The following is a 26,614-nucleotide window of genomic DNA, read 5'->3' as shown; positions in this document are numbered from 1 at the left end:
GCCCCACTGAAGCAAGTCTTGCCCCATAGGGTGTCTCTGGCACAGAAGTTCTCCCACCATACACACAGCTGATTCTCACAGCCAATTGGCCTGGAGGTCTATTCCTCCCAGTGATACCTACAACAATCAAGCCTTAACTACAACAGGACTGTGCATAAAGCCCACAAAGGGGTGCACCAAGAGTGTCCACCTCAGGTAATTGGGGAGGCTGAGCCACTGGGCCCAATAGAACACCTAGCACAGAAAGCCACTCTATCAACAAAGGGAAGCAGCCAAAATGCGGAGACAAAGAAACAGGTCACAAATGACAGAAATGGAGGAAAGCAAACTACTGGATATAGAGTTCAAAACCATGGTTATAAGGTTTTTCAAGAATTTTCTAGAAACTGCTGATAAATTCAGTGAGGCCCTCAAGAAATCTAGTGAGACCCTAGAGGATATGAAAAAGAACCAACTAGAAATTAAGCATACACTGGCTGAAATAAATAACATTATACAGAGATCCAACAGCATACTAGAGGATCGCAAGAATCAGTCAAAGATTTGAAATATGAAGAAGCAAAAAACACCCAACCAGAAAAACAAAAAGAAAAAAGAATCCAAAAATACAAAGATAGTGTAAGGAGCCTCTGGGGCAACTTAAAGCATACCAACATCTGAATTATGGGGGTGCCAGAAGAAGAGAGAGAGCAAGATATTGAAAACCTATTTGAAGAAATAATGACAGAAAACTTCCCCTATATGGTGAAAGAAATAGACTTACAAGTCCAGGAAGCACAGAGAACCCCAAACAAAAGGAATCCAAAGAGGACCACACCAAGACACTTCATAATTAAAATGCCAAGAGCAAAAGACAAAGAGAGAATCTTAAAAGCACCAAGAGAGGAGAAAACCAAAATGGCAGCATAGGTAAACACTGGAGATTGCTGCCTTGCACAACCACTTCAAAAATACAATTAAAAGACTGAACGGACATCATCCAGAAACACAGGAAGGCAGGCTGAGTGGAAATTCTACAACTAGAAGGAAAGAGAAAAGCATACCGAGACTCAGAGGAGGTGCGGTACAGAAGTAAAATACAAAGGTGCGGAAGTGAATGAGGAGAGGGCTGGCGGCTGAGGACACGATTGTCTTTTTCAATCGGGAGGGAGTCTGAGCTCCAGTTATGAACACCAATCGGGGCTCTGAGCTCCAGTTCCGGGCAAGTCTCTGGGGACCCAGGCTCATACGGGAGAAACCAGACTGTCTTGCATCAGTTGGAACTCGAGGGCAGCTCTCTCTCAGAGGCACTCGCAGCGATTGCCAGCACCTCTAGAGCAGCCATACTGCTCGCTTGGCCCGCCCTATTGATCCCCTGGAACTCCTCCCTGCCCAAGCTGTGCACGAAGCCTTTTGCTTATGAAAGGCCTGGCCCTATGTAATCTGAAAATTACTTAACAAACTGCAGCTTCCCCAAGGCCCCAGGGCAACTTGCATCGCTTTACAGCTGGCTTCTGCTGGGTAGCCTCAGGAAGAGGTTAGATTAGCACCTCCTTAGATCCAAGAGCCAGTGTACCCAGTGGTCAGAGTGGGATCATCCAGATTACAACTCCTCAGATCCATAAGGGACACACTCAGGGGGCAGACTCAGTGAGCTCCAAAGCCCCACTGAAGCAAGTCTTGCCCCATAAGGGTGTCTTCAGCACAGAAGTTCTCCTACCATAGAGAAAAAGCTAAAGGAGTTCATCACCACCAAACCAGTATTATATGAAATGCTGAAAGGTATCCTTTAAAAAGAGAAAGAAGAAGAAGAAGAAAAAGGTAAAGATACAAATTATGAACACCAAATACACATCTATCAACAAGTGAATCTAAAAATCAAGTGAATAAATAATCTGATGAACAGAATGAACTGGTGATTATAATAGAATCAGGGACATAGAAAGGGAATGGACTGACTATTCTTGGTGGGGAAAGAGGTGTGGGGGTGAGGGAAGAGATTGGATAATAATCCTGCACCTATGGATGAGGACAGTGGGTGGGGAGTGAGGGCAGAGGGTGGGGTGGGAACTGGATGGAGGAGAGTTATGGAGGGAAAAAAAGAGGAACCAATGTAATAATCTGAACAATAAAGATTTAATTTAAAAAAAAAAAAACACCAAGAGAAAAACAGTTAGTTACCTACAAGGGAGTACCCATAAGATTGTCAGCTGATTTCTCAATAGAAACTATGCAGGGCAGAAGGGAGTGGCAAGAAAAATTCAAAGTGATGAATAGCAAGAACCTACAACCAGGATTACTTTACCCAGAAAAGCTATCATTCAGAATTGAAGGTCAGATAAAGAGCTTCACAGATAAGAAAAAGCTAAAGGAGTTCATCACCACCAAACCAGTATTATATGAGATTGCTGAAAGGTATCCTTTAAGAAGAGGAAGAAGAAGAAAAAGGTAAAGATACAAATTATGAACAACAAATACATATCTATCAACAAGTGATTCTAAAAACCAAGTGAATAAATAATCTGATGAACAGAATAAACTGGTGAATATAATAGAATCAGGGGCATAGAAAGGGAGTGGACTGACTATTCTCAGGGGGAAAGGGGTATGGGGGTGCGGGAAGAGACTGGACAAAAATCTTACACCTATGGATGAGGACAGTGGGGGGTGTAAGGGCAGAGGGTGGGGTGGGAACTGGGTGGAGGGGAGCTACGGGGGGAAAAAAGGGGAACAACTGTAATAATCTGAACAATAAAGATTTAATTAAAAAAATAAATAAATAAAAACACTCAAAAACATTCAAACACATGGAGCTAAATAGCATGCTATTAAACAATGAACAGGTTATCAAAGAGATTAAAAAAAGAAATATAAAACATCCTGGAAACAAATGAGAATGAACCCACAACAACCCTAAATCTATGGGACACAGAAAAGCAGTCCTGAGAGGGAAGTTCATAGCACTACAAGCCTACCTCAAAAAATATTAAAAACTTTTAATAAGATATCTAACCCTACAACTTAAAGAATTAGAAACAGAACAACAATAAAAGCCTAGAGTAAGTAAAAGGAGGGGAAAAATAGAATTTGGAGCAGAAATAAAAGACATAAAGATTAAATAAACAATATAAACGATCAATAAAACCAAAAGCTGGTTCTTTAAAATGATGAACAAGATTGATGAACCTCTAGTCAGACTCATCAGGAAACACAGAGAGAGGACCCAAATAAACAAAACAGACACAAAAAAGGTGAAGTAATAACTGATCCCACAGAAATACAAAAGATCTTGTAAAAAATACTATCTATATATGACTATATTCCAACAAACTGGACAACCTGGATGAAATGGACATATTCCTAGAAAAATATAATCTTCCAAAACTCAATCAGGAAAAATCAGAAAACTTGAATAGGCCAATAACTACTGATGAAATGGAAACACTTATTTAAAAAACCAGCAACAACAAAAAACTTCTAGCAAACAAAAACCCTGGTCTGGAGAACTTCTTAGGGGAGTTTTCCAAACATTCAAAGAAGAACTAACACCTATCCTCCTCAAACTATTAAAAAAAAAAGCCAAGAGGAAGGAATACTTCCAACCTCTTTTTATGACGCCAGCGTTATCCTAATTCCAAAACCAGATAAAGACACTACAAAGAAAGAGAATTACCAGCCAAGATCCCTGATGAACATAGATGCTAAAATCCTCAACAAAATATTAGCAAATCGGCCCTAACCGGTTTGGCTCAGTGGATCAGTGGATAGAGCATTGGCCTGTGGACTGAAGGGTCCCACGTTTGATTCCAGCCAAGGGCATGTACCTTGGTTGCAGGCACATCCCCAGTAGGCAGCTGGTCAATGTTTCTCTCTGATCGATGTTTCTAACTCTACCTCTCGCCCTTCCTCTCTGTAAAACATCAATAAAATATATTTAAAAAAAATATATTAGCAAATCAGATCCAGCAATATACTAAAAAGATCATACACCATGACCAAGGGGGATTTATTCTGGGGATGCAAGGCTGGTACAATATTTACAAATCAATAAACGTGATACGTCACCTAAACAAACTGAAAGACAAAAATCACATGATCATATCAACAGACGCAGAAAAACCATTTGAGAAAAATCCAACAACCATTTTTGATAAAAATTCTCAGCAAAGTGGGAATATAGGGAACATATCTCAACATAAAAAAGCCATACATTACAAACCTACAGTCAATATCATGCTCAATGGGCAAAAACTAAAACTTTTCCGCTCAGAACAAGAATGAGACAGGGATGCCCAATTTCACCACTCTTGTTCTCTTTAGTACTGTTAGTCCTAGCCATAGCAATCAGACAAGAAGAAAAAAATAAAAGGCATCCAAATTGGAAAACAGGAAGTAAAACATTCATTATTCGCAGTTGACATGATATTCATACATAAAAAAACCTAAAACTCCATAAAAAAAAACACTCCTAGATTTAATAAATGAATTCAGCAACGTAGCAGAATACAAAATCAACACCCAGAAATCTATGGCATTTTTATACACCAATAATGAACTCACAGAAATAGAAACTAAACATACAATCCCATTTACCATTATAACAACAACAAAAATTAAGATACTTAGGAATAAACTTAACCAAGGAGTTAAAAGACCTGTACTCAGAAAACTCCAGGACATTGAGAAGAGAGACAGAGGAAGATATTAGCAAGTGGAAGAATGTACCATGTTCATGGATTGGTAGAATCAACGTTATATGACCCAAAGCATTCTACAGATTCAATGAAATCCCTATTAAAATAATAACAGCATATTTCAAAGATCTAGAACAAATATTCCAAAAATTTATATGGAACCAAGAAAGACCCCAATTGCCACAGCAATCCTGAGAAAGAAGAACAAAGTTGGAGGAATCACAACACCAGATAGCAAGTTATACTACAAAGCCATTATACTCGAAATAGCCTGGTACGGGCACAAGAACAGACATATGTATCAGTGGAACAGAATTGAGAACCCAGAAATTGACCCAAACCATGATGCTCAATTAATATTTGTCAAAGGAGGCAAGAGCATACAATAGAGTCAAGACACTCTCTTCAATAAATGGTGTTGGGAAAATTAGACAGATACATGCAAAAAAAATGAAACTAGACCACCAACTTACACCATATGTACACAAGAATAAGCTCAAAATGATTAAAAGACTTAAGTATACATTGTGAAACTATAAAAATCTTAAGAGAAAACATAGGCAGCAAAATCTCAGACATCTCTTGTAACAATATGTTTACAGATACATCTCCTAGGGCAAAGGAAACTAAGGAGAAAATAAACAAATGGGACTACATCAAAATAAACAGCTCTGCACAGCAAAAGAAACCATATTTGCCAATGACACATCCAATGGGGGATTAATTTCCAAAATATATAGGGAATTCATACCACTTAACAGAAGGAAGACAAACAATCCAATAAAAAATGTGCAAAGCACCTAGACACTTCTCTAAAGTGGACTTACAGCCCTAGCTAGTTTGGCTCAGTGGATAGAGCATCGATCTGTGGACCGAAGGGTCCCGGGTTCGATTCTGGTCAAGAGCATGTACCTCAGTTGCAGGCTCCTCTCTGGCCGGGCCCTGGTCTGGGCACATGCAGGAGGCAACCAATCAATGTGTCTCTCTCACATCGATGTTTCTCTCTGTCTCTCCCTCTCTCTTCCACTCTCCCTAAAAATCAATGGAAAAAATATCCTCGGGTAAGGATTAACAAATAATAATAATAATAATAATAATAATAATTAAATAAAGTGGACTTACAGATGGCCAAGAGGCATGAAAAAATGCTCAAAGTCACTGATCACCAGAGAGATGCAAATCAAAATGACAATGAGGTACCATCTCACACCTGTCAGAATGGCTATCATCAACAAATCAACAAATGACAAGTGCTGGCGAGGATGTGGAGAAAAGGGAACCCTCGTGCACTGCTGGTGGGAATGCAGACTGGTGCAACCTCTGTATAAAACAGTATGGGGTGTCCTCAAACAATTAAAACTCGAACTCCCCTTTGACCCAGTGATTCCACTTCTAGGAATATATACCAAGATATCAGAATCACCAATAAGAAAGAATTTATGCACATCTATGTTCATAGCAGCACAATTTACAATAGCTAAGATTTGGAAACAGCCCAAGGGCCCATCAACAGATGAGTGGATAAAAAACCTGTGGTACATTTACACAATGGAATACTACTCGGCTGTAAAAAAGAAAGAACTCTTACCATTTTCAACAGCATGGAAGGACCTGGAGAGTATTATGCTAAGCAAAATAAGCCAGTAAGAGAAAGGTAAGTTCACATGATCTCACTCAAATATAGAATCTAATGAACAAAATAAACTGATGAACAAAATAGATCCAAAGACACAGAAGCATGTAACAGACTGTCAAACCTCAGAGGGAAGTTGGGGGGAGGGTGAATGGGAAAAGATCAACCAAAGAACCTGTATGCATGTATGCATAACCCATGGACACAGACAATAGGGTGGTGAAGGCCTGGGGTGGGGTGCAGGCTAGAAGAGATCAATGGAGGGGGGGGACATGTATAATACATTAAACAATAAAGATTGAAACCCAACTGATATCTGATTTAGCCAATTTACTATTAATATAGGTATGGAGAGCACACTCAAAAGTACTATGAGGATATGACCAACAGCATATAGAGTGCAGGAAACTCAGCAGACATTTCATTCCGATGGGGAACAAAGAGGGAGGGGGGCCAGTCTATTAAAGACTGTTGGAAAATCATCAACAAAATAAAAGGTAGCCTATTGAATGGGAGAGATATTTGCAAATCATACATCTCATAGGTGACTGATATCCAAAATATATAAAGAACTCATACAACTCAATAGACAAAAAAAAAAAAAAAAAAAAACACAAGCAATGCAATTTAAAAAATGAATAGGTATTTTTCCAGAAAAGAAATACAGATGGTCATCAGGTACACGAGATGTTCAATATCACTAATCATCAGAGAAATGCAAATCAAAACTACAAAGATATCACCTCACACCTCTCAGAATAGCTATCATCAAAAAGCCAACAAAAAACGGGTGCTTGTGAGAATATGGAGAAAAGAGAACCCTAGTGCATTTTGGATGGGATTGTAAAATGGTGCAACTGTGTGGAACAGTATGGAAGTTCCTCAAAAAATTGAAAATGGAACTACCAGATGACCTAGCAATCTCTCTTCTGGTTATATTTTCAAAGAAAACAAAAACACAAATTTGAAAAGATAAGTGCACCCCTACGCTTATTGCAGCATTATTTACAACAGCCAAGACATGGAAGCAACCCAAGTAGCCATCAATAAATGATTGGATCAAGAAGATGTGATACAAGTATGGAATGAACTACTACTCATACATAAAAAAGAAATATTGTCATTTGCAACAACATGGATGGACCTGGAGATTATTATGCTAAGTGAAATAAGCCAATCAGAGAAATATATAGACCATATGATCTCACTTATATGTGGAATATAAAAAGAAAAAAACTAATACAGATACAGAGAACAGATTAGTGGTTGCCAGACGGAGGGGTTTGAGGATGAAATGAGTGAAGGGAGTCGAAAGGTACAAACTTCCAGTTATAAAATAAGTAAGTCCTGGGATATAATGTAAAGCATGGTGACTACAATTAACAATATCATATTGTGTCTTTGAAAGTTGCTAAGAGAGTAAATCTCATCACAAGAAAAAAAATTATAGCTATGTGAGGTGATGGATGTTAACTAGACTTACTGTGGTGACCATTTCCCAATATATACATACTAGAGGCCCAGTGCACAAAATTCATGGATGGGGGGGGGGGTTTCCCTCAGTCCAGCCTGCACCCTCTCCAATTGGGGACCCCTTGGGATATGTCTGACTGCCAGTTTAGGCCCGATCCCACAGGGACTGGGCCTAAACCGGCAGTCGGACATCCTCTCGCAATCTGGGACCTCTGCTTCCTAACTGCCTCTGCCTGCCTGCCTGCCTGATCGCCCCTAACTGTCCTCCCCTGCTGGCCTGGTTGCCCCCAACTGCCCTCCCCTGCAGGCCTGATCTCGCCCCCAACAGTCCTCCCCTGCAGGCCTGATCTCGCACCCAACTGCCTTCCTCTGCTGGCCAATTTGGTTCTGATTGGTCGGTTTCTACGCCAGTCAGAGTCAAAAGCTCTGCCTCCTATGCAGCCAATGGCTCCCCATAGCACCCAGATTTCGTTCTAATTGGTCGGTTTCTATACAAGTCAGTGTCAAAAGCTGTGCCTCCTAGACTGCCATTGGTTCTTCACAGCACCCACATTTGGTTCTGATTGGTCGGTTCCTATGCTAGTCAGCATCTCCGAGCCTATCTTTAGGCCTGATCAGAGAGGCAGGGCTGAACAGCAGACCCTGTGGAGGCTGGGAGAGAAAGGCCCAGCTGCTGGAAAAGCCTGAAATGAAAGAGGGAGAGAAAGAGAGAGGCAAGTACTCATCAACAGCTGCCACTGAGGCTGTGAATCAGACCCTGCCTCTCTCTCTGGGTCTCAGCCCCCTGGGCAGTCAGTGCTAGGTTGCCAGGCTGCAGGGGACAGTCAGTGCTGGGTCACCATGGCAACCCAGCGCTGACTGAAAAACTTCCAGGATTGGTCAGTCTTCGGATTGGTCATTATGACCCTAGGCTTTTATATATTAGGATACCAAATTGGAAGTGCCCGGCTAGCTCAGTCGGTAGAGCATGAGACTCTTATATATTAGGATACCAAATCATTACATTATTCGTCCAAAACTAACAATGTATGTCAACTGTATATCAGTAAAAAAAAAAAAAAGAGAGAGCATCCAGCAGTGACAGAACTACCAGAGCACCACTTATACCTGCTGTGCAGTTATACCCCTGTATTCCCAAGTGTCTCTGTTTGGATGAGAAATTACATGGTTGCTTAAAAACCATATCAAACCCAAACTGAGGGACACCCCACAAAATGACTCTTAAAAGTGTCACAGGGGGACTCGAAGATGGCGACCCGCAGGAAGGCAGGGAGGGAGAGAGGGTGAGAGCGGGAGGGAGTGATAGAGGAGTGTGTGGACATGTGTGGTGTGTGTGTGTATGAGCTAGGGACAGTTAGATTCTGCAGGTCTTCTAAGGGGCTGCTAAACCAGGCAGTCTTAGACGGCGGAGCCCCGCTCCCTGCACGGACACTCCTGGGCGGCCAGGGCGGGCACAGAGACTACACCATCTTGAGAAACAGAGCTGCTTGAGACTAGGATCCTGGCTTCAGCACCACCCAGTCTGGTCTCAGACGCAAACCAGGACCCTGCAACCACTGGGGACAGAGACCTGCGACCACAGCTACAGAGCCACGGACACCAAGAGTCCAGAAATCCCCGAGGCAGATCCGTGAGTAACAAAGCCCATCCCCCTCCCCGCAGGCTCGCAGGCAACGCCATAGTAACTGATAGACCCACCCCTTGCCGGGGCCTCAGTGCTGCTACAGGGACCTTAGCCTGGAAGTGCACGAACACTGGGGACATGTCCCTTGCAGCACAGGCTAAGGGAGCCTTGGCCTGGAAGTGCGCGAACACTGGGAACTTGTCCCTTGCAGCACAGGCTAAGGGAGCCTTGGCCTGGAAGTGCGCGAACACTGGGAACTTGTCCAGCGTGGCGCAGGCTAGGGGAGCCTTGGCATGGGAGCTAATGTGTGAACACTGGGAACTTATTCCTCGCAGCACGGGCCCCAGGACCCTGATTCTCCGGGCAGGAGGCAACACCAAGCACCAGTGACTTGACTGTGTTTCTTATAACCTGCGCCTGAGATCCCTGATTCCCTGTGCATTCATACTAAGAGCCAGTGACTCCAATTCTTGGTGCATGTGCACACAGGGACCCTGATTCTCAATGCAAGTCTGCATGAAGCAACAGAGACTCTGATACTGGATTCTTGGGGAACTCTGACTCCTGGTGCATGCTAAGGGGCTCTGATTTTCAACACACTCCAGGGGGTCTCTGTTTCAGCACGGTACAGGCGGGGTCCCTGATTCTAAGTGCACACACAAGGTCACATTGAGCGCTGGTAATGCTGACTCAGCAAGCCTGGTTCCCACCAACCCACCACAACCACACATCTTAGTGTAAGAGCTCTTCAGTGACACTAGGGTGATGCGAAGCTCCCACTGCACACTGCCCAGGCCCGCACAACTCGACGTTTGAACCATCTGGAGATAATCAGAATGGGGAGACGACACAACCCCCAGAGGAAAGAAAATGTGGAGTCGCCAAGAAAGGAAATTAATGAAATTGAAGCATGCAACACGACAGAAAAAGAATTCAGAGTAATGGTTGTACAATTCATTCACCGGATGGATGAGAAAATCAACAACCTATGCAAGAATCAGGAAGAAATGAAAAGTGATATAGCTACAATCAAAAACACCATGGAAGGTTTCAACAGTAGACTAGAAGAAGCAGAGGACCGAATTAGTGAGTTAGAAGATAAGGTAGGGAAACAAGCTCAATCTGAACAGCAACTGGAGAAAAAAATTAAAAAACAGGAAGAGAGCCTAAGGGAGCTTTGGGACAACATGAAACGAAGTAACACATGCATAATAGGGCTGCCAGAAGGACAAGAAGAGCAGCAAGGATTAGAAAATCTATTTGAAGAAATAATGACAGAAAAGTTCCCAGATATGGGGAAGAAAAAAGTTACACAAGTACAGAGAGTCCCAAGCAAGATAAACCCCAAAAGACCCACACCAAGACACATCATAATAACGATGGCCAATGTACACGACAAAGAGAGAATCTTAAAGGCTGCAAGAGACAGAGAGTTACCTACAAAGGATCCCCCATCAGATTATCAAATGATTTCTCAACAGAAACACATCAAGCTAGAAGGCAATGGAAGGAGGTATACAAAGTGTTGCAAAGCAAAGGACTGAATCCAAGAATACTCTATCCAGCAAGACTATCAATCAAAATTGAAGGGGAAATCAGGAGCTTTGCAGACAAAAAAAAGGCTAAGGGAGTTTATCACTACCAAGCCAGCAATGCAAGGAATGCTAAAAGGAATGCTGTAAAAAGAAGAGATATAAAGGTAAGAAAGAACACAGGCACAAAAATAGAAATGACTATAAGCAAGTACCTTTCAATAATAACTTTAAATGTAAACAGACTAAATGCTCCAATCAAAAGACATTGAGTGGCTGAATAGATAAAAAGACATGACCCATATATATGCTGTCTACAAGAGACCCACCTCAGAACAAGAGACTCACACAGACTGAAAGTGAAGGGATGGAAAAATATCTTTCAGGCAAATGGAAATGAAAAAAAAGCTGAGGTAGCAATACTTATATCTGACAAAATAGACCTCAAAGTGAAGGCCATAACAAGAGATAAGGAAGGCCACTTCATAATACTAAAGGGATCAATACAACAAGAGAATATAACCCTGATAAAAATATATGCACCCAATGCAGGAGCACCCAAATACATAAAAAACCTCCTGGAAAATAACAAGGGAGAGATCAACAACAACACAATCATAGTAGGGGACTTAAACACACCACTGACATCACTAGATAAATCCTCTAGAAAAAAAATCAGCAAAGAAACAGCAATCCTAAATGACTCACTAGATCAAATGGACTTAATTGACATCTTCAGAACATTTCACCCCCAAACCACGGAATATACGTTCTTCTCAAGTGCACATGGGACATTTTCAAAAAGAGACCACATATTGGGTCACAAGCAAAAACTCCCCAAATTCAAGAAGATTGAAATCATACCAAGCCTCTTCTCAGACCACAATGGCATATTATTTAGAAATAAACTACAATAAAAACAATCCAAAAAACTCAAACACTTGGAAGCTGAATAGCATGCTACTAAATAATGATTGGGTTACCAATGAGATCAAAGAAGAAATTAAAAACACCCTGGAAACTAATGACAATAACAGCACAACAATCCAAAATCTATGGGACACAATGAAAGCAGTCCTGAGAGGGAAGTTTATAGCACTACAGGCCTACATCAAAAAACAAGAAGAAATGGTAGTAAATCATCTAACTCTACAACTCAAAGAATTAGAAAGAGAAGAACAAGAAAAGCCCAGAGTGAGCAGAAGGAAGGAGATAATAAAGATCAGAGCAGAAATAAATGACATAGGACCAAAAAAACAATACAAAAGATCAATGAAAGCAAGAGCTGGTTCTTTGAAAGGATAAACAAGATTGATGAGCCTCTAGCCAGGCTCACCAAGAAGCAAAGAGAGAGGACTCAAATAAACAAAATCAGAAATGAAAGAGGCGAAATAACAACAGACCCCACAGAAATTCAAAGAATTGTTAAAAAATACTACGAACAACTCTACTCTAACAAACTAGACAACCTGGAGGAAATGGACATATTCCTAGAAAAATACAACCTTCCAAAACTCAATCCGGAAGAATCTAAAAATCTCAATAGGCCAATAACTATGGAAGAAATTGAAGCAGTCATCAAAAAGCTTCCAGCAAACAAAAGCCTGGGGGCCTGACGGCTTCACAAGGGAGTTTTACCAAACATTCAAAGAACTAAAACCTATCCTCCTCAGACTACTACAAAAAATTCAAGAGGAAGGAACAGTTCCTAGCTCATTCTATGAAGCCAGCATCACCCTAATACCAAAACCAGATGGAGACAACACAATGAAAGAGAATTACAGGCCAATATCCCTCATGAACATAGATGCCAAAATACTCAACAAAATTCTAGCAAATCGGATCCAGCAATACATCAGAAAGATCATACACCGCCGAAACCGGTTTGGCTCAGTGGATAGAGCGTCGGCTTGAGGACTGAAAGGTCCCAGGTTCGATTCCGGTCAAGGGCATGTACCTGGGTTACGGGCACATCCCCAGTAGGAGGTGTGCAGGAGGCAGCTGATCGATGTTTCTCTCTCATCGATGTTTCTACCTCTCTATCTCTCTCCCTTCCTCTCTGTAAAAAATCAATTATATATATATATATATATATATATATATATATATATATATACATATATATATATATATATGTATATATATATATATATATATAAAAAGAAAGACCATACACCATGACCAATCAGGATTTATCCCGGGGATGCAAGGATGGTACAATATCTGCAAATCAATAAATGTGATACATCACATAAACAAATTGAGAGAAAAAAACCACATAGTCATATCAATTGATGCAGAAAAAGCAGTTGACAAAATTCAACACCCTTTCTTGATAAAAACTCTCAGCAAGGTGGGAATAGAAGGATCATACCTCAACATAAGAAAAGCCATATATGACAAACCCACAGCCAACATCATACTCAATGGGCAAAAACTAAAACCATTTCCCCTAAAAACAGGAACAAGACAGGGATGCCCCCTCTCACCACTCTTGTTCAACAAAGTATTGGAAGTACTAGCCATTGCGATCAGACAAGAAGAAGAAATAAAAGGTATCCAAATTGGAAAAGAAGAAATAAAACTGTCCTTATTTGCAGATGACATGATACTGTACATACAGAACCCTAAAGATTCCATCAAAAAATTATTAGAGTTAATAAATGAATTTGGCAATGTACCAGGATACAAAATTAATGCCAAGAAATCTAAGGCATTTCTTTACACCAATAGTGAACTTACAGAAAGGAAGACTAAAAAAGCAATCCCATTTACCATCCCACCAAAAAAATTAAGATACCTAAGGATAAACTTAACTAAGGAGGTAAAAGACTTATATGCGAAAAACTACAGGACACTGAAAAAAGAGATAGAGGAAGACATAAACAGATGGAAGAATATACCGTGTTCATGGATTGGTAGAATCAACATCATCAAAATGTCCATACTACCCAAAGCAATCTATAGATTCAATGCAATCCCCATTAAATTACCAACAGCATATTTCACAGATCTAGAACAAACGTTTCAAAAATTCATCTGGAATAAAAAAAGACCTTGAATAGCTGCAGCAATCCTGAGAAAGAAGAATAAAGTAGGTGGGATCTCAATACCAGATATCAAACTGCATTACAAAGCCACTGTTCTTAAAACAGCTTGGTACTGGCACAAGAACAGACATAAAGATCAATGGAATAGAATAGAGACCCCAGAAATCGACCCAAACCACTATGCCCAATTAATATTCGACAAAGGAGGCAAGAGCATACAACGGAGTCACGACAGTCTCTTCAATAAATGGTGTTGGGAAAATTGGACAGATATATGCAAAAAGATGAAACTAGACCACCAACTCACACCATACACAAAAATAAACTCAAAATGGATAAAGGACTTAAATGTAAGACGGGAAACCATAAAAATACTAGAGGAATCCACAGGCAAGGAAATCGCAAACATATGCCGAAGGAATTTCTTCTCTGATACTGCTCCTAGGGCAATGGAAACTAAAGAGAAAATAAACAAATGGGACTACATCAAAATAAAAAGCTTTTGCACAGCAAAGGAAACCACCAACAAAACAACAAGAAAGCCCACTGCATGGGAGAACATATTTGCAAATGTTATCACTGATAAGGGTTTAATCTCCAACATTTACAGGGAACTCATGCAACTTAACAAAAGGAAGATAAACAATCCAATAAAAAAATGGGCAACGGACCTAAATAGATACTTTTCAAAAAAGGACATACAGAAGGCCGAAAGACATATGAAAACATGCTCAAAGTCACTAATTATACGAGAGATGCAAATCAAAACGACAATGCGGTATCATCTCACACCTGTCAGAATGGCTATCATCAACAAATCCACAAACGACAAGTGCTGGTGAGGATGCAGAGAAAAAGGAACCCTCGTGCACTGCTGGTGGGAATGCAGACTGGTGCAGCCACTGTGGAGAACAGTATGGAGTTTCCTCAAAAAACTAAAAATGGAACTTCCATTTGACTCAGTGATTCCACTTCTAGGAATATATCCCAAGAAGCCAGAAACGCCAATCAGAAAGGATATATGCACCCCTATGTTCACAGCAGCACAATTCACCATAACTAAGATTTGGAAACAGCCTAAGAGCCCATCAGCAGATGAATGGATTAGAAAACTGTGGTACATCTACACAATGGAATACTACGCTACGGTAATAAAGAAGGAATTATTGCCATTTGCAACAGCATGGATGGAACTGGAGAGCATTATGCTAAGTGAAATAAGCCAGTCAGAGAAAGATAAATACCACATGATCTCACTCATTTGTGGAATATAGGGAACACACTAGACCAGCCATGGGCAAACTACGGCCCGCAGGCCGGATCCGGCCCGTTTGAAATGAATAAAACTAAAAAAAAAAAAAAAAGACTGTACCCTTTTATGTAATGATGTTTACTTTGAATTTATATTAGTTCACACAAACACTCCATCCATGCTTTTGTTCCGGCCCTCCGGTCCAGTTTAAGAACCCATTGTGGCCCTCGAGTCAAAAAGTTTGCCCACTCCTGCACTAGACTGATGAACAGGGACAGATCCAAAGACAGAGAAACAGTGATCAGACTATCAATCCCCAGAGGGAAACTAGGGGAGGGAGGGGCAAGGGGGAGAGATCAACCAAAGGACTGGCACAAGAACAGACATATAGATCAATGATATAGAATAGAGAACCAATGGACACGAACAACAGGGGGATGAGAGTATGAGTGGGGGCGGGGGTGGACGGGTAGGTTGGGCGTTAATGGGAAATGAGGACACATTTGTAATACCTTAACCAATAAAGAAATTTTTAAAAAAAAAAGTGTCACAGCCCTGGAGGATACAGAACTGAGGAACTGTCACAGACTGAAGGCAGCTAAAGAGCTCTGAGCACCAGAAACCATTTGTGAGCCTGGGCTGGTGCTGGAGAAGAAAAGGGGACTTAGTGGGACACTGAATAAGGGCCACGGAGTAGGTGACACCCTTGTGCCAGCCCATATCCTGACCTTCAGAATGCTGTTTAGTTATGATGCTGACCTTTGGGCAATCTGGTTAAGAGGTACCCGGACTTCCTTGTACTAAATTCACTTTTTTTTTTTTATTAATTCTTTATTGTTGAAAGTATTACATATGTCTCATTTCCCCCCATTGATCCCTGCCAGCCTGCTCCCACCCCCCAGCACAGGCCCTAACCTCCCTATGTCTGTGTCCATTGGTTATGCTCATATGCATGAATACAAGTCCTTTGGTTGATCTTGTACTGCCCTCCCCCATCACAAATTCACATTTTTTTCATTAGTTTGAAATTATTTAAAAAGGAGTTAAATAATAAAGCAGAAAAAATAAAGAGAAAAATATTTTAAAGTGTAAAAAATAACAAACACTTATGAGACAATCAGGGATATTTGAACCCGACTGGCCATTTGAAAATATTAAGGAAATATTAACTTTTAGGTGTGCTCAAGGTATTGTGTGGTTTTGTTTAACAAAGGGTACTTATCTTTTAGATATACATTCCAAATACGTGAGAATGTACACACAGTGCTAGATGCTAGTTACAAAGTGCCCCTGAATTTGTCACATAGTGGACAGTAATGGTCATTACTCAGCAGACTTGTCAGGCTCCCGAGGTGGGCACTGGATGAGAGTGTGGCCACTTCATGAATGGACTGCCAGTGGTCAGGACAAACCTTACACGTGCGCCACAGATCACTGTGTACACAGGGGCGATGGCCCACTGCCACACCCAAGGAAGTTTGAGGTGAAGCTGGAGGCCAAGGAGGGCTGACCTTGGCAACGAAGGGGTGAGGAAAGGCTAAACAAAGAAGCCAGGAAAGCAGAAGACCATGGGGGGGGGGGGAGCTGCCAGTGGTCACTGTAGCTGGAGTGACGTGTGCATGTGTGCACATGGTTGGGTGGCAATTTAGTGAGAATGTGAGAAGTGTATGGGGCCTTGAAGACCAGAGAAAAGTCTGGATATTACCTTGAATACTATGGGAGGCCACAGAAGGGATAGAGACATGACCATTCTGACAGTGGTATAGACTCAATTACAGGACAAATTGGGAGGGAAGTAAGAAGGTCAAGCACAGCTTCTTCAGACTCAGTTTCCTCATGTGTTCCTAAACAGGTGGGGTTCTTCTGTGCACTGCATGTGCAGGTGCCAAGCCACATGTCACCCATTACTTTTATCAGTAGAACCACAGTGGCTTGGGTGCTGCCACGGTCAGAAGGCTCATCTGACTAGAAATATACACCTCACCTCCATCAATCACTCCCCTGGGAGTGAAATTTCCACCATCACATTGACACCTCTGGGCTAAGGCATTGTGACAAAAAGACACCCGCCTCCCCCTCTGTCTGAAATGAGGGACATAATAAGGCATAAGGCTCGATGGTTTTCAAATTGTGGTTTTATGACCAGGAGGTTCTCTTAGAAGTGTGCTACCAGGACAGGAATACAATGCTCACATCACCCCCACACCCCGTGCTGAGGGTACCCATGCCACCGGTTCCCACAGAAAACAGACAGATATGGTCTATTGGACATGGGCTTGGGGTGGAGAAGAGACTAGGAAAGAAGGTGTAGAAGCCTCAGGGCAGCCAGGTGACAAACACAGCGCTAAAACCCATCAGCCAACCTCCAGCCTTGATATTCTGGGAAAACTATCAGCTAGAGTGCTTTTTGTATAAAGAAAGCTGCCATGAAAATGAAACATGAAGATACTCCAACAAGGACCAAACATGGCCATAGGACTGAGGAGAGACCTGTGTGGCTGTCTCCTCCTCATAAGCAATAACTCTTCTTTTTAAAAAATATATTTTATTGATTTTTTACAGAGAGGAAGGGAGAGGGGGAGGGATACAGAGTTAGAAACATCGATGAGAGAGAAACATTGATTCAGCTGCCTCTTGCACGCCCCCTACTGGGGATGTGTCCACAACCCAGGTACATGCCCTTGACCGGAATTGAACCTGGGACCCTTCAGTCTGCAGGCGGATGCTCTATCCGCTGAGCCAAACCTGTTAGGGCAATAACTCTTTTTTTAAAAAAATATTTTTTTTATTGTTTTTAGAGAAGGGAGAGGGAGAGATAGAACATCAATAATGAGAGAATCACTAATCGGCTGCCTCCTGCACGCCCACCACTGAGGATCGAGCCTGCAACCCAGGATGTGTCCTTGACCGGAATCGAACCCGGGACCCTTTAGTCCCCAGGCCAACGCTCTATCCACTGAGCCAAACCAGCTAGGGCGCAATAATTCTTCTGTCTTCACATGTTCTGCGTGCTGCTCCACAGAAGCTTGGCACAGACACACACTTGAAACACATCAAATTTCCCCTTCTGATTGGATCCCAGAAGTGCTCCGGGGGCCACGTGTGGCACGTGGCTGGAGGGACAGCTGGCCTGCTTCATCCAAGAGCAAAGGGTTGCCCTTCTGGAACGAGTGGAGGTGAGGGGAACTCAGCCGGGGCAGGAATGCAAATGACAGCAGAGAAGAAAAAGAGCACTGCCCTCGGGGATCCTGAACTCGGCAGGAAAAAATTAGGAATAGCTCATGGAGCACTGCCACTAGGCAACATTGAGGGGACCCAGCAGACCCAGGGGCAGCTCCCGCGCCCCAGCTGAGGCCCAGTATCGAGAGCTAGGAATTTACTGCCACAGATTCACAGACCTGGCTCAACCTCCCCTTTCCCCAAACATAACATTATTTTAATTTCCAAGCAGCAGAGGCTAAGTCTACTGCAATCCAAGACTCAAAGCAGGAACAAAGCAGGGATATGACTTCTTGGGTTCTGACTGGAAACCCACAAGTACTGAACTGTGTAAAGTGGAAACAAAACCACCTCAGTAGTCCTGGTTCTTAAGTGAATTCAACTCAACAGACTTCTATGAAATTTTGTTCAAATTTAGTCAGCAACCAGTGGCATCAGGCAAACCACTGCCCCTGCTCATCTCTGCAAAATGAAGGGGAGGACCGATGACCAGGCTACTCCCCTACTCCTTGACGGCAGGATTGATGGTCTGACTTTGTCTCTTCTGCTTAGAAAAGACTCTTACAATCCACTGAGTCTCCAAGATACTGGAGAATCCCCAAATTAATCTAGAAAGTGAGTGCAACTCTAACCCAAATCCGATAGATGTTTCTTAGAACCTGGCAAGCTGATCCTAAAATTTGTGTAGAGAGAAAAGGGCAAGAAGAGTCAAGACCATCGTGGAAAAGGATAAGGAGGGGCTCACTTACCAGACACCAAGACATCATGGGGTTACGGTAATACAAGACACCTGGACCCCTGGCAGGTGGAGGGAGAAGCAACTTCCCTTCCAACAGCTAAGATTTCTCTGAAAAATGCCTGTCTTTGGGATGTGGGCAATAAATAATCACAACAAGATTTCCAAAACGTGGTTCTCAGACCGCTGCATCAGAGCCGTGAGCAGCTCAGTGACAAACGCATATCCTCACATCTCTCCCACCCTGTCTGCTCACAAACTGGGGACCACCGACAGTCACACAGTCAGCAGTGAAATTAGGCGGTTTCTCTACAAGGGACCTGGCCCCATACACACACCGACACAGCTCACAGGAAACAGTGAGGTGATTGCATTTTCCCAAATATGCCCGAATTTCATGATCCTACTGGCCCTGGACCCCATATGCTGAGGAATCACTGCCAACCCAACAAGCACTTGGCATTCAGAGGAGATGGTGTGGAGGTGTCAGTTGTCCTTCACTGAGGCACACAGTGGGCTTTTACACCAGTGATCCATCCCTGACCCCAGAGATTCAAAGTCACACTCTGGGTGGGCCAGGGTGTTGGTGGGTTTAAAGCCCCCAGATCATTCCAGCACACAGCCTGGTAGGTTATTTGGTCCCCAGGTTTGAGAAAGAGTCACTAGGGCAGGGGTTTGTGTTAACCCTCCAGACTCTCTTTTCCTCTTGGCAGTGGCCTGCAGCCAGGCCCAGAGCACAGGCTGGTGTCGGGAGGCTTGCTGGCCAGGGAGTAACTGGGGACATGAAGAATAAAACACCTTTCCTGTGCCAGGCAGTGATGCCCAGCGTGCTGGCAGCTCCCCCTCTCCACTCGCTGAGCCCAAGTCACAGATCTCAGCACATGCTGCCAGGAGCTCTGGAAAATGCTCTCCTGGCCCCACAAGAAAACATCACTTGTGCATTTCTCATGAACGAGGACATGAAACAAATCTGCCTGGAGAGTGGCAGGCACAGACGCCTGCAGCCAGGTCCCAGCGGGCTCCACCTGGCCCTCTCTGCAGGCCAAGGACAGCTAAGCGTCAGCCCTACCCCTGGGTGGGACCTGAGGTTGACTTTGGTCTGATCCTAAACTTGGCATCAAGGTCAGTCCTGAGGATGAGCCATGAGGCAGGGCCTTCTTAGCAGCTCTAGGCTGTCAGGGGGGACGGGCCCAGCTTGCCTGCCCCCTCCCTATACTGGGAGGAAACTGAGGCACCAACAGGGGAGGGGCATGTCCAGAGTCTTCCATCAGCCATACTGCCCCGGACAATCGCTCTGCAATTAGCTAGATGCCTGGCCAGTGGTAAAGCTAAAAGTAGGAAACCTGCAGATACCATGTAAAATTTGCCCTCCTGGAAGGTCAGGGACCAGGAGAGATACTTTGGCTTGTAAAAATATTTGGAAAGTAACTCAGAAAAATGCTTTACAGAAGGGAAGAGAGAAGAGCAATGAGACCAGAGCCAGAATTTCTCCTGGGGTTGTGTCCCTTTGTCATGGCAGATGCCACCCATTCGTGCAGCTGGGACACTCTCTTCAAAGGAAGAACAGCTCAGGCCCACACCATGTTTGCGGAGCTGTCTTTGATGTGTCCATCCCTGGGGCAAAGAGGAGAAGCCCACCTTGATCTGAAATGAACCAGCTGTGTCACACTGGGTTATGAGGAAGAGTTAATATCACACACAAGTCTAGACTCTTCAGCAAGTTCCAGAAGAGCTTTGAGGAGATGGCTTTGCCTTTGTCCTCATTGTAGTCTCCATGTGTCACTTCTGGGAGACAGACACCACAGCGGGTGAGTCTGCCTGCAGGTTACAGCTGGGCAGGCACAGCCACCTTCCCACCTTCCCGGGGTCAGACCACACAGGGCCCGACCCTGGAAACCTTTGTTCTTAGGGCTGGAGACAAATGAGAGTGCACACAGGGGGAGGGTGCATTGGGAGGAGATAAATATTAAGAGATGAATCACCGCAGTGGGGATAACTTTTTCAAACATTATCCTCCCAACTTCTCCAACTTTCTCTAGTTAATAGTATAGTTCTTTTACAACTTTAAAATAGGATGAAGAAAACTGGTGTGCTCTAGAAGAAAGGCATCAGGGTCTGTGTTCTGGGCACCCAGCCCCGCCTGGTTACTATTAGGTGGATGTGAAGTGACGGATGCCCTGGAGAAACCGAATGTATGGGTTAGAGGAGGGTGAGGCAAAATTATCCTTTTATTTCAACCTGACCTGACGAAAACCCTTCTCCGATAAAGCACTGCTAAGTATCTGATGATGGACTTAGCGGACCTGAGACTGTGAAGGTCATCCCAGTGAGTGGCCTGGCCTAGGCGGTGACCTCATCCAACCCATGTAAGCTCCACAAAGTCACCTGCCCAAAGTTCTGGGAACAGAGAGTGGTGCCAAGTTCGATTTTCTTGGGAAGACATCAGCTTCACTGATGTTTACTAATGGCCCACCCAGCACCTGGGCTGTCCTGATGGTCCGCGGGCGGCCCCTGCCAAATACTCCCTGGCTGCTTCGGGAGGACTGGCCCAGCCCAGGGCTCCCTGCTTCTGCACACTCCCTGGAGGCCCGCCACCTCTATTTTTAAGACTTCCCGTTCCCTGTCCTCCTCTCTCCTTCACTCCTGGTCCTGTTTCTTTTCTTTTAGTTCTTTGCTGTTACTGCTCTCCATGGGACTGTTTACTAGCCTCTTACATTCCATGCAGGAGAAGGGCTATGAGGGAAAGTAACAAAGCCTGAAAATAAATGGTTACTATTTATTCATTTCCTAGAGTAAAGCTATCTTTAGATTACAACCCAGAACTGAAAAATATAAACAATGAAAACTATTCAGAGTACTGGAAGGTGTTTATATTTGGGGTTTCCACATAAGTGAGTGTATCTTTCAACCTTCATAAACCTCACTGTTCTTACAATATATTTCTGACTATGTCAATTTGGCTTAAAAAAACTTATTGATTCTATTTTTGGCATTTTTGTTTTTAGAGCTCAAGAAAAACAAACATGATGCCACAAAGTAAATGAGAAAATATTTTTATATTCTGGAGGTTGAAAGTTGATTTTCTAATAACACACTGGTCAGCAGCATGGGATATCCTCTGATAGAATCACAAAGTCCATTTACTGTCTGATCCTGGCCCAATTCTTTATGCTCTCCAAGCCGAGTTCCTCACCGGTGGTCAGCCCAGCTCTGGGGTCACAGGGAGCTCTGGGAAATCTATCGAGTTGCCCTTCACTCCTGTGCTCTCAGGAAATCAAGGGCCATTGTTACCTACGGAGCTTTGTATCTTTAGTATCTGTTGTGTCCTCATGGTTGCTGAACTTCCCTTTCTAGCCTCTATTTAAAAATTAAGATGTTTTTAAAATAAGGAATGGACACACAAGGCAGGAAATAGACAATACAAAAGTGAAAGTCTTGTATTCCTTAAGTCTCCTTCCCACCTCTATCCCCTCTTGAGAGGCACCATGATAACCAGATTCCAAAGATGCCCCAAAGTGTGTGTGTGTATGGTTTAAAATAGCACTTAACATATGTCTGTTATGTAATTGCTTCTCTCTTTACTGCCACAGGCAGAGAGCTGCTTACACTGTGCACCTTGCCTGCTTCTCTTATGCTGATGATAGAGTCTCCACTGAGGCACTTTCAGACCAGCCCCCTTCCTCTCTATAGCTGCTTTCAGAGTATTTATCAAACTAGTTGCCTTTTGGTGGACGTATAGATGGCTCTAATCCCTTGCTGTTACCACAGTGAACACCACTTGTAACATGGACAAGTGTAGAATTCCAAGTGGAACTGCTGGGTTGAAGAGCATGTGATTGTAAAATTTGATAGTTAATACTCAACTGCCCTCCATAAACTATGCATCAATGAACACCCTCTACTGCACAAGATACCTTTTCCTGCAGCCTTGACAACAGAGCCTGATGGTTGCCAAAACAAAACAAAAAAACCCAAGTTTCTCAGTACAGTTTTAATATGCATTTCACTTATTGTGCCTAAAGTGCAGCATCTCTTTATGTTTCCAGTGCCCGAGTCATTTGACCTCCTTTCTGGGGACCGTCCACTGCCCTGCTCAGCATTTCACCAGGCCTTCCTTTTACTGGTTCGGAGGAGCTCTTTAGGGGAGGAGCCCTTTATGACATGGGCTGCAAGTATTTCTCCCTCTTTGCCCTTGTATTTTTCTTTTTTAAATTAAAATTTGCCAAGAATAAATGGGGTATATTTATGTAAGTGAATTGATGAATCTTGCTTTTTATGACTTGGAGTCTACAAAGTAGGCCTTCTCTCTTCCAAGATTACAAATATAACTGAACATTTTTTAATCTATTTTTGTGGTTTTATTTTTTAATTAGAATTTATGTTCATATAGGACTGAGATCCAATTGTATTTTTTTCCAGCGGGTTACTCAGCCGTCCCAACACAACTTACTGAGTGCTCCATCTCTCCCGTAAAGATATGGAATGTCACCTTATATTCCAAATTTCTATTTTAAAGCCTGTTTTATCCTAGGTAGTGGTCCTTTTTGAGCCTTTCAGAATTTCTGACTTGGAGTCCATTTCCTCACTGATCTTTATTAAGCACACATTTTGTCTTTAGCCTTAAATACTCTCCAGAAGCCATGCTTCAAGCCCTACAGGGAGCACACTCTCCCACCAAGTTTCCCACAGAAACATCACTGAGGAGCCAATCCTGTCCTCCCACACACTGCAGAGAAGTGGGAAGAAGTGATCAGCAGGCAGGACCCTTTAGCATCCAGCAATCTGCAGTCCTGGCCCACACCAGTTCCTAGAAGACTTAAGAGTGCAAGCCCTCAGGCTTCCATTTGCTCAGGGGAAAGGGCAATTTCATCAGTGTTGCTAAATAATAGGAAAAAAACAACGCTGATGATACTGTTGGCCACCGGACACAGCTCCTGGCCCTGCACAGCACAAAGGCTCCGGGGCAGCCCAGGCAGCCCAGACCGGACTCCCCAACAATGTGTACTGTTCCTGTCCGTAACCTCCTTTAGTCATCCCCTCCTCCCAGAGGCCCTAGGAGGGGTTTTGGGGAGGCACCGGTGTCAGTTCCAGGGAGCACAGCAAAGGCAGCTCAGGTTAGCTCACTGTGCAGAATTCTAGGGGCACAAGTTCCCATCTGCACTCCAGCCCTTATCTCTGAGACCACACCTTCCCCGGCTGGTAATTAAACCTTCGCAGCTCCCAGGTAGAGGTGCCTCAATGGGTCCAGTGCTATATTCATTTCCTTCCAAAAACCTTGCTGCTCATTCTGTTTCCCCATTTTGTTCAAATACCATCAAGCACCAAATTGACCATGTTTTTATTTGTCGTTGTTTGTTTTTTACATTCGAATTTATTTCCATGTAGGACTGAGATCCAATTGTACTGGGAGATGTGCCCAACTGGAGGTCTTTGCAAACTACTGCTACTACTGTGTGTTACACTCTTCCCCCTGCTGGCCCTCAGCCAGATTTGGGACGCATCTGTGCGCCTGGAGAGGTCAGCATTGGCCACAGTAAAATGCAAAGGGAGCAGCCTCTGTGCGGAGAAGCCAAGCTAATGCCCTGAGAGATTTTCCAAGTGTCTTTAAGACTATTTAGTGACATTATGAGAGCTATGACTCATTAGGCAATAGGTTAGTGGCATCATCGCTCCATTATAATGTATGGAACCAATGTCCTATATACTTCCCACCCAGACATCACCTGGCGCCTAGCAGTACGGGCAGCAGGTTCTCTTCAAGGGAGGTGACGGGCCTTTGTGGGACTGAATTGCTCCCAACCCAGTCGCACCTCCTGTCCTGGGACACCTACCCATTTCGCTTGCCCGCCATACGCGACCTGTATCACCTGCCCGCGACCTGTATCACCTGCCCGGCCCCATATCCACATCTCCCCTGCCCTCGCCCTTCCCCTCCATCCACCCTACCTCCCACTCCAGCTGCCCTTCCCCCAACCTCCCGCCCGTCCCCATCCCACCTACCCGACCCCACCCGCCCCCTCTGTCTCCGGCTTACCTGTAGGCCCAGGGCGACACGCTGCGGAGCGGGGTGGGCGGCCGGAAGCGGCGGTCGGGCCGGCCCCCCGGGCAGCTGGCATTGCGCGCCTGCTCACGCGGGCCCAGCTGCAGCGTGTGCTGGAAGGCGCCGAGCACGCCGGCCGCCAGCCGCCCGTACAGCTGCTCCAGGAGCTCCTCGGGCCGGTCCGCGCAGCCCCGCGCCGGCCGCCGGCTGCTCCTCAGGGCGCCCCCCCGGCCCGGCGACAGCACCAACGCCAGCAGCACGCCGGTGGCCAGCGTCCGGACCTGCGGGACAGGCCGCTCAGAGCCGCGTCTGCGCCCGAGGATGGGCGCCGAGCACACCGGCCCCCGCGCGCCCCGCGTCCCTGCCCCGCGCCCCGCGCGCCCCGTGCCGCCCCCGCCCCCGCCCCCGCCCCGCGCCCCTCGCGCCCGACCTCGAGCCGGACCCCGAGCCTGCAGCGGGGGCACGTGCGGCGTGCGCGTGTGCGTGTGCCGGCCGGGCTGCTGCGCCGCGGGTTGCGAGTGCCTGTGAGCCAGCGGTCCCCGCGCCATCGCCACCTCTCTCCCGCCGCCCGCGCGCGCGGCCCGTATCCCGACTTTGCCCGGGCGGGATCCCGGTGGCTCCTCCTCGGTGTCCGGCGTGCGGGTCCCAGGGACGAACCGGGCATGGGAAGCCTACCGCCGGTGGCGCATACTCACCAGTGCCCCCATGTCCCCGGAGATGCTGTTGGGATCGGCACGCCGAGCCGTGTCGGGACCGCGGGCCGGGACTGGGCCGAGGCTCGAGGAGGGGCCGTGGCCGGAGATGGCGCCGCCCCCGCCGCCGAGTGTGCGGCTCAGAGGGGCCAACCTGGCCTGTCAGGGGGACGGACTGTGCTCAGGCCGAAAAGACGTCTCCAGGGACAAGCTCACCGTGATCACAGCAGGCCACCTGGGGAAAGCGAGCCCAACAGCCGCCCTAGAAGGATTCTCTTCTGCAGGATGACTTCCTCCTCTTAGACTCCACTGTTCAGAGATACATTACAGATTTTAAAATGACTTCAGTAGGGCGAGAGGAGGCAGTTTCTCCTTTCTCCTAAACACCCAGAAAATGATCCTTCTGCGTCTCTATCAACTCTGAAATCAAAGCACTAAAATCTTCTCTCAACTTGTATTTTTACGGCTGTAAGTGAGTGTCACTTGGTTTGTCCCAGGGTTGGGGATTCCTACTTCACGATAACTAAATTGTTAGTGCAAGCAATTATGTTAAATCTCATATCCTGTGAATAAATTAAAGGAAATATACTTAAATTGTATGTGTTATATTTCAAGAATACAAAAAAAACAAACCCGCTCATTTGTTCATTCCACAAATCAACGCTTCATCCTTTTTAGGTGGCAGGCTCA

At 44.6% G+C, this 26,614-nt stretch overlaps 1 protein-coding gene across 2 annotated transcripts in view; it reads right to left on the bottom strand.

The window, feature by feature from the left end:
* The window catches only part of IL17D (interleukin 17D), a 43,973-nt gene extending 17,828 nt beyond the window's left edge, over positions 1–26,145 (bottom strand). Inside the window, exons 1-2 of one of the 2 annotated variants that reach the window (XM_059684227.1) lie at positions 25,928–26,145; positions 25,227–25,513 (exon numbers count right to left, since the gene is read on the bottom strand). In XM_059684227.1, the coding sequence (XP_059540210.1) occupies positions 25,227–25,513; positions 25,928–25,939 (299 nt within the window). In that variant the 5' untranslated portion in view covers positions 25,940–26,145. Of the gene's footprint in view, positions 1–25,226; positions 25,514–25,662; positions 25,904–25,927 lie in introns of those variants that run through there. The other variant, XM_059684226.1, reaches the window with a different exon arrangement.
* Between the last annotated feature and the right edge of the window lie 469 nt (positions 26,146–26,614).

Source organism: Myotis daubentonii, chromosome 2, assembly GCF_963259705.1.
Source record: "Myotis daubentonii chromosome 2, mMyoDau2.1, whole genome shotgun sequence".
Taxonomy (NCBI): Eukaryota; Metazoa; Chordata; class Mammalia; order Chiroptera; family Vespertilionidae; genus Myotis; species Myotis daubentonii.
Note: the sequence above shows the minus strand (reverse complement) of the source record. Positions and strands in the feature narration are given on the sequence as shown.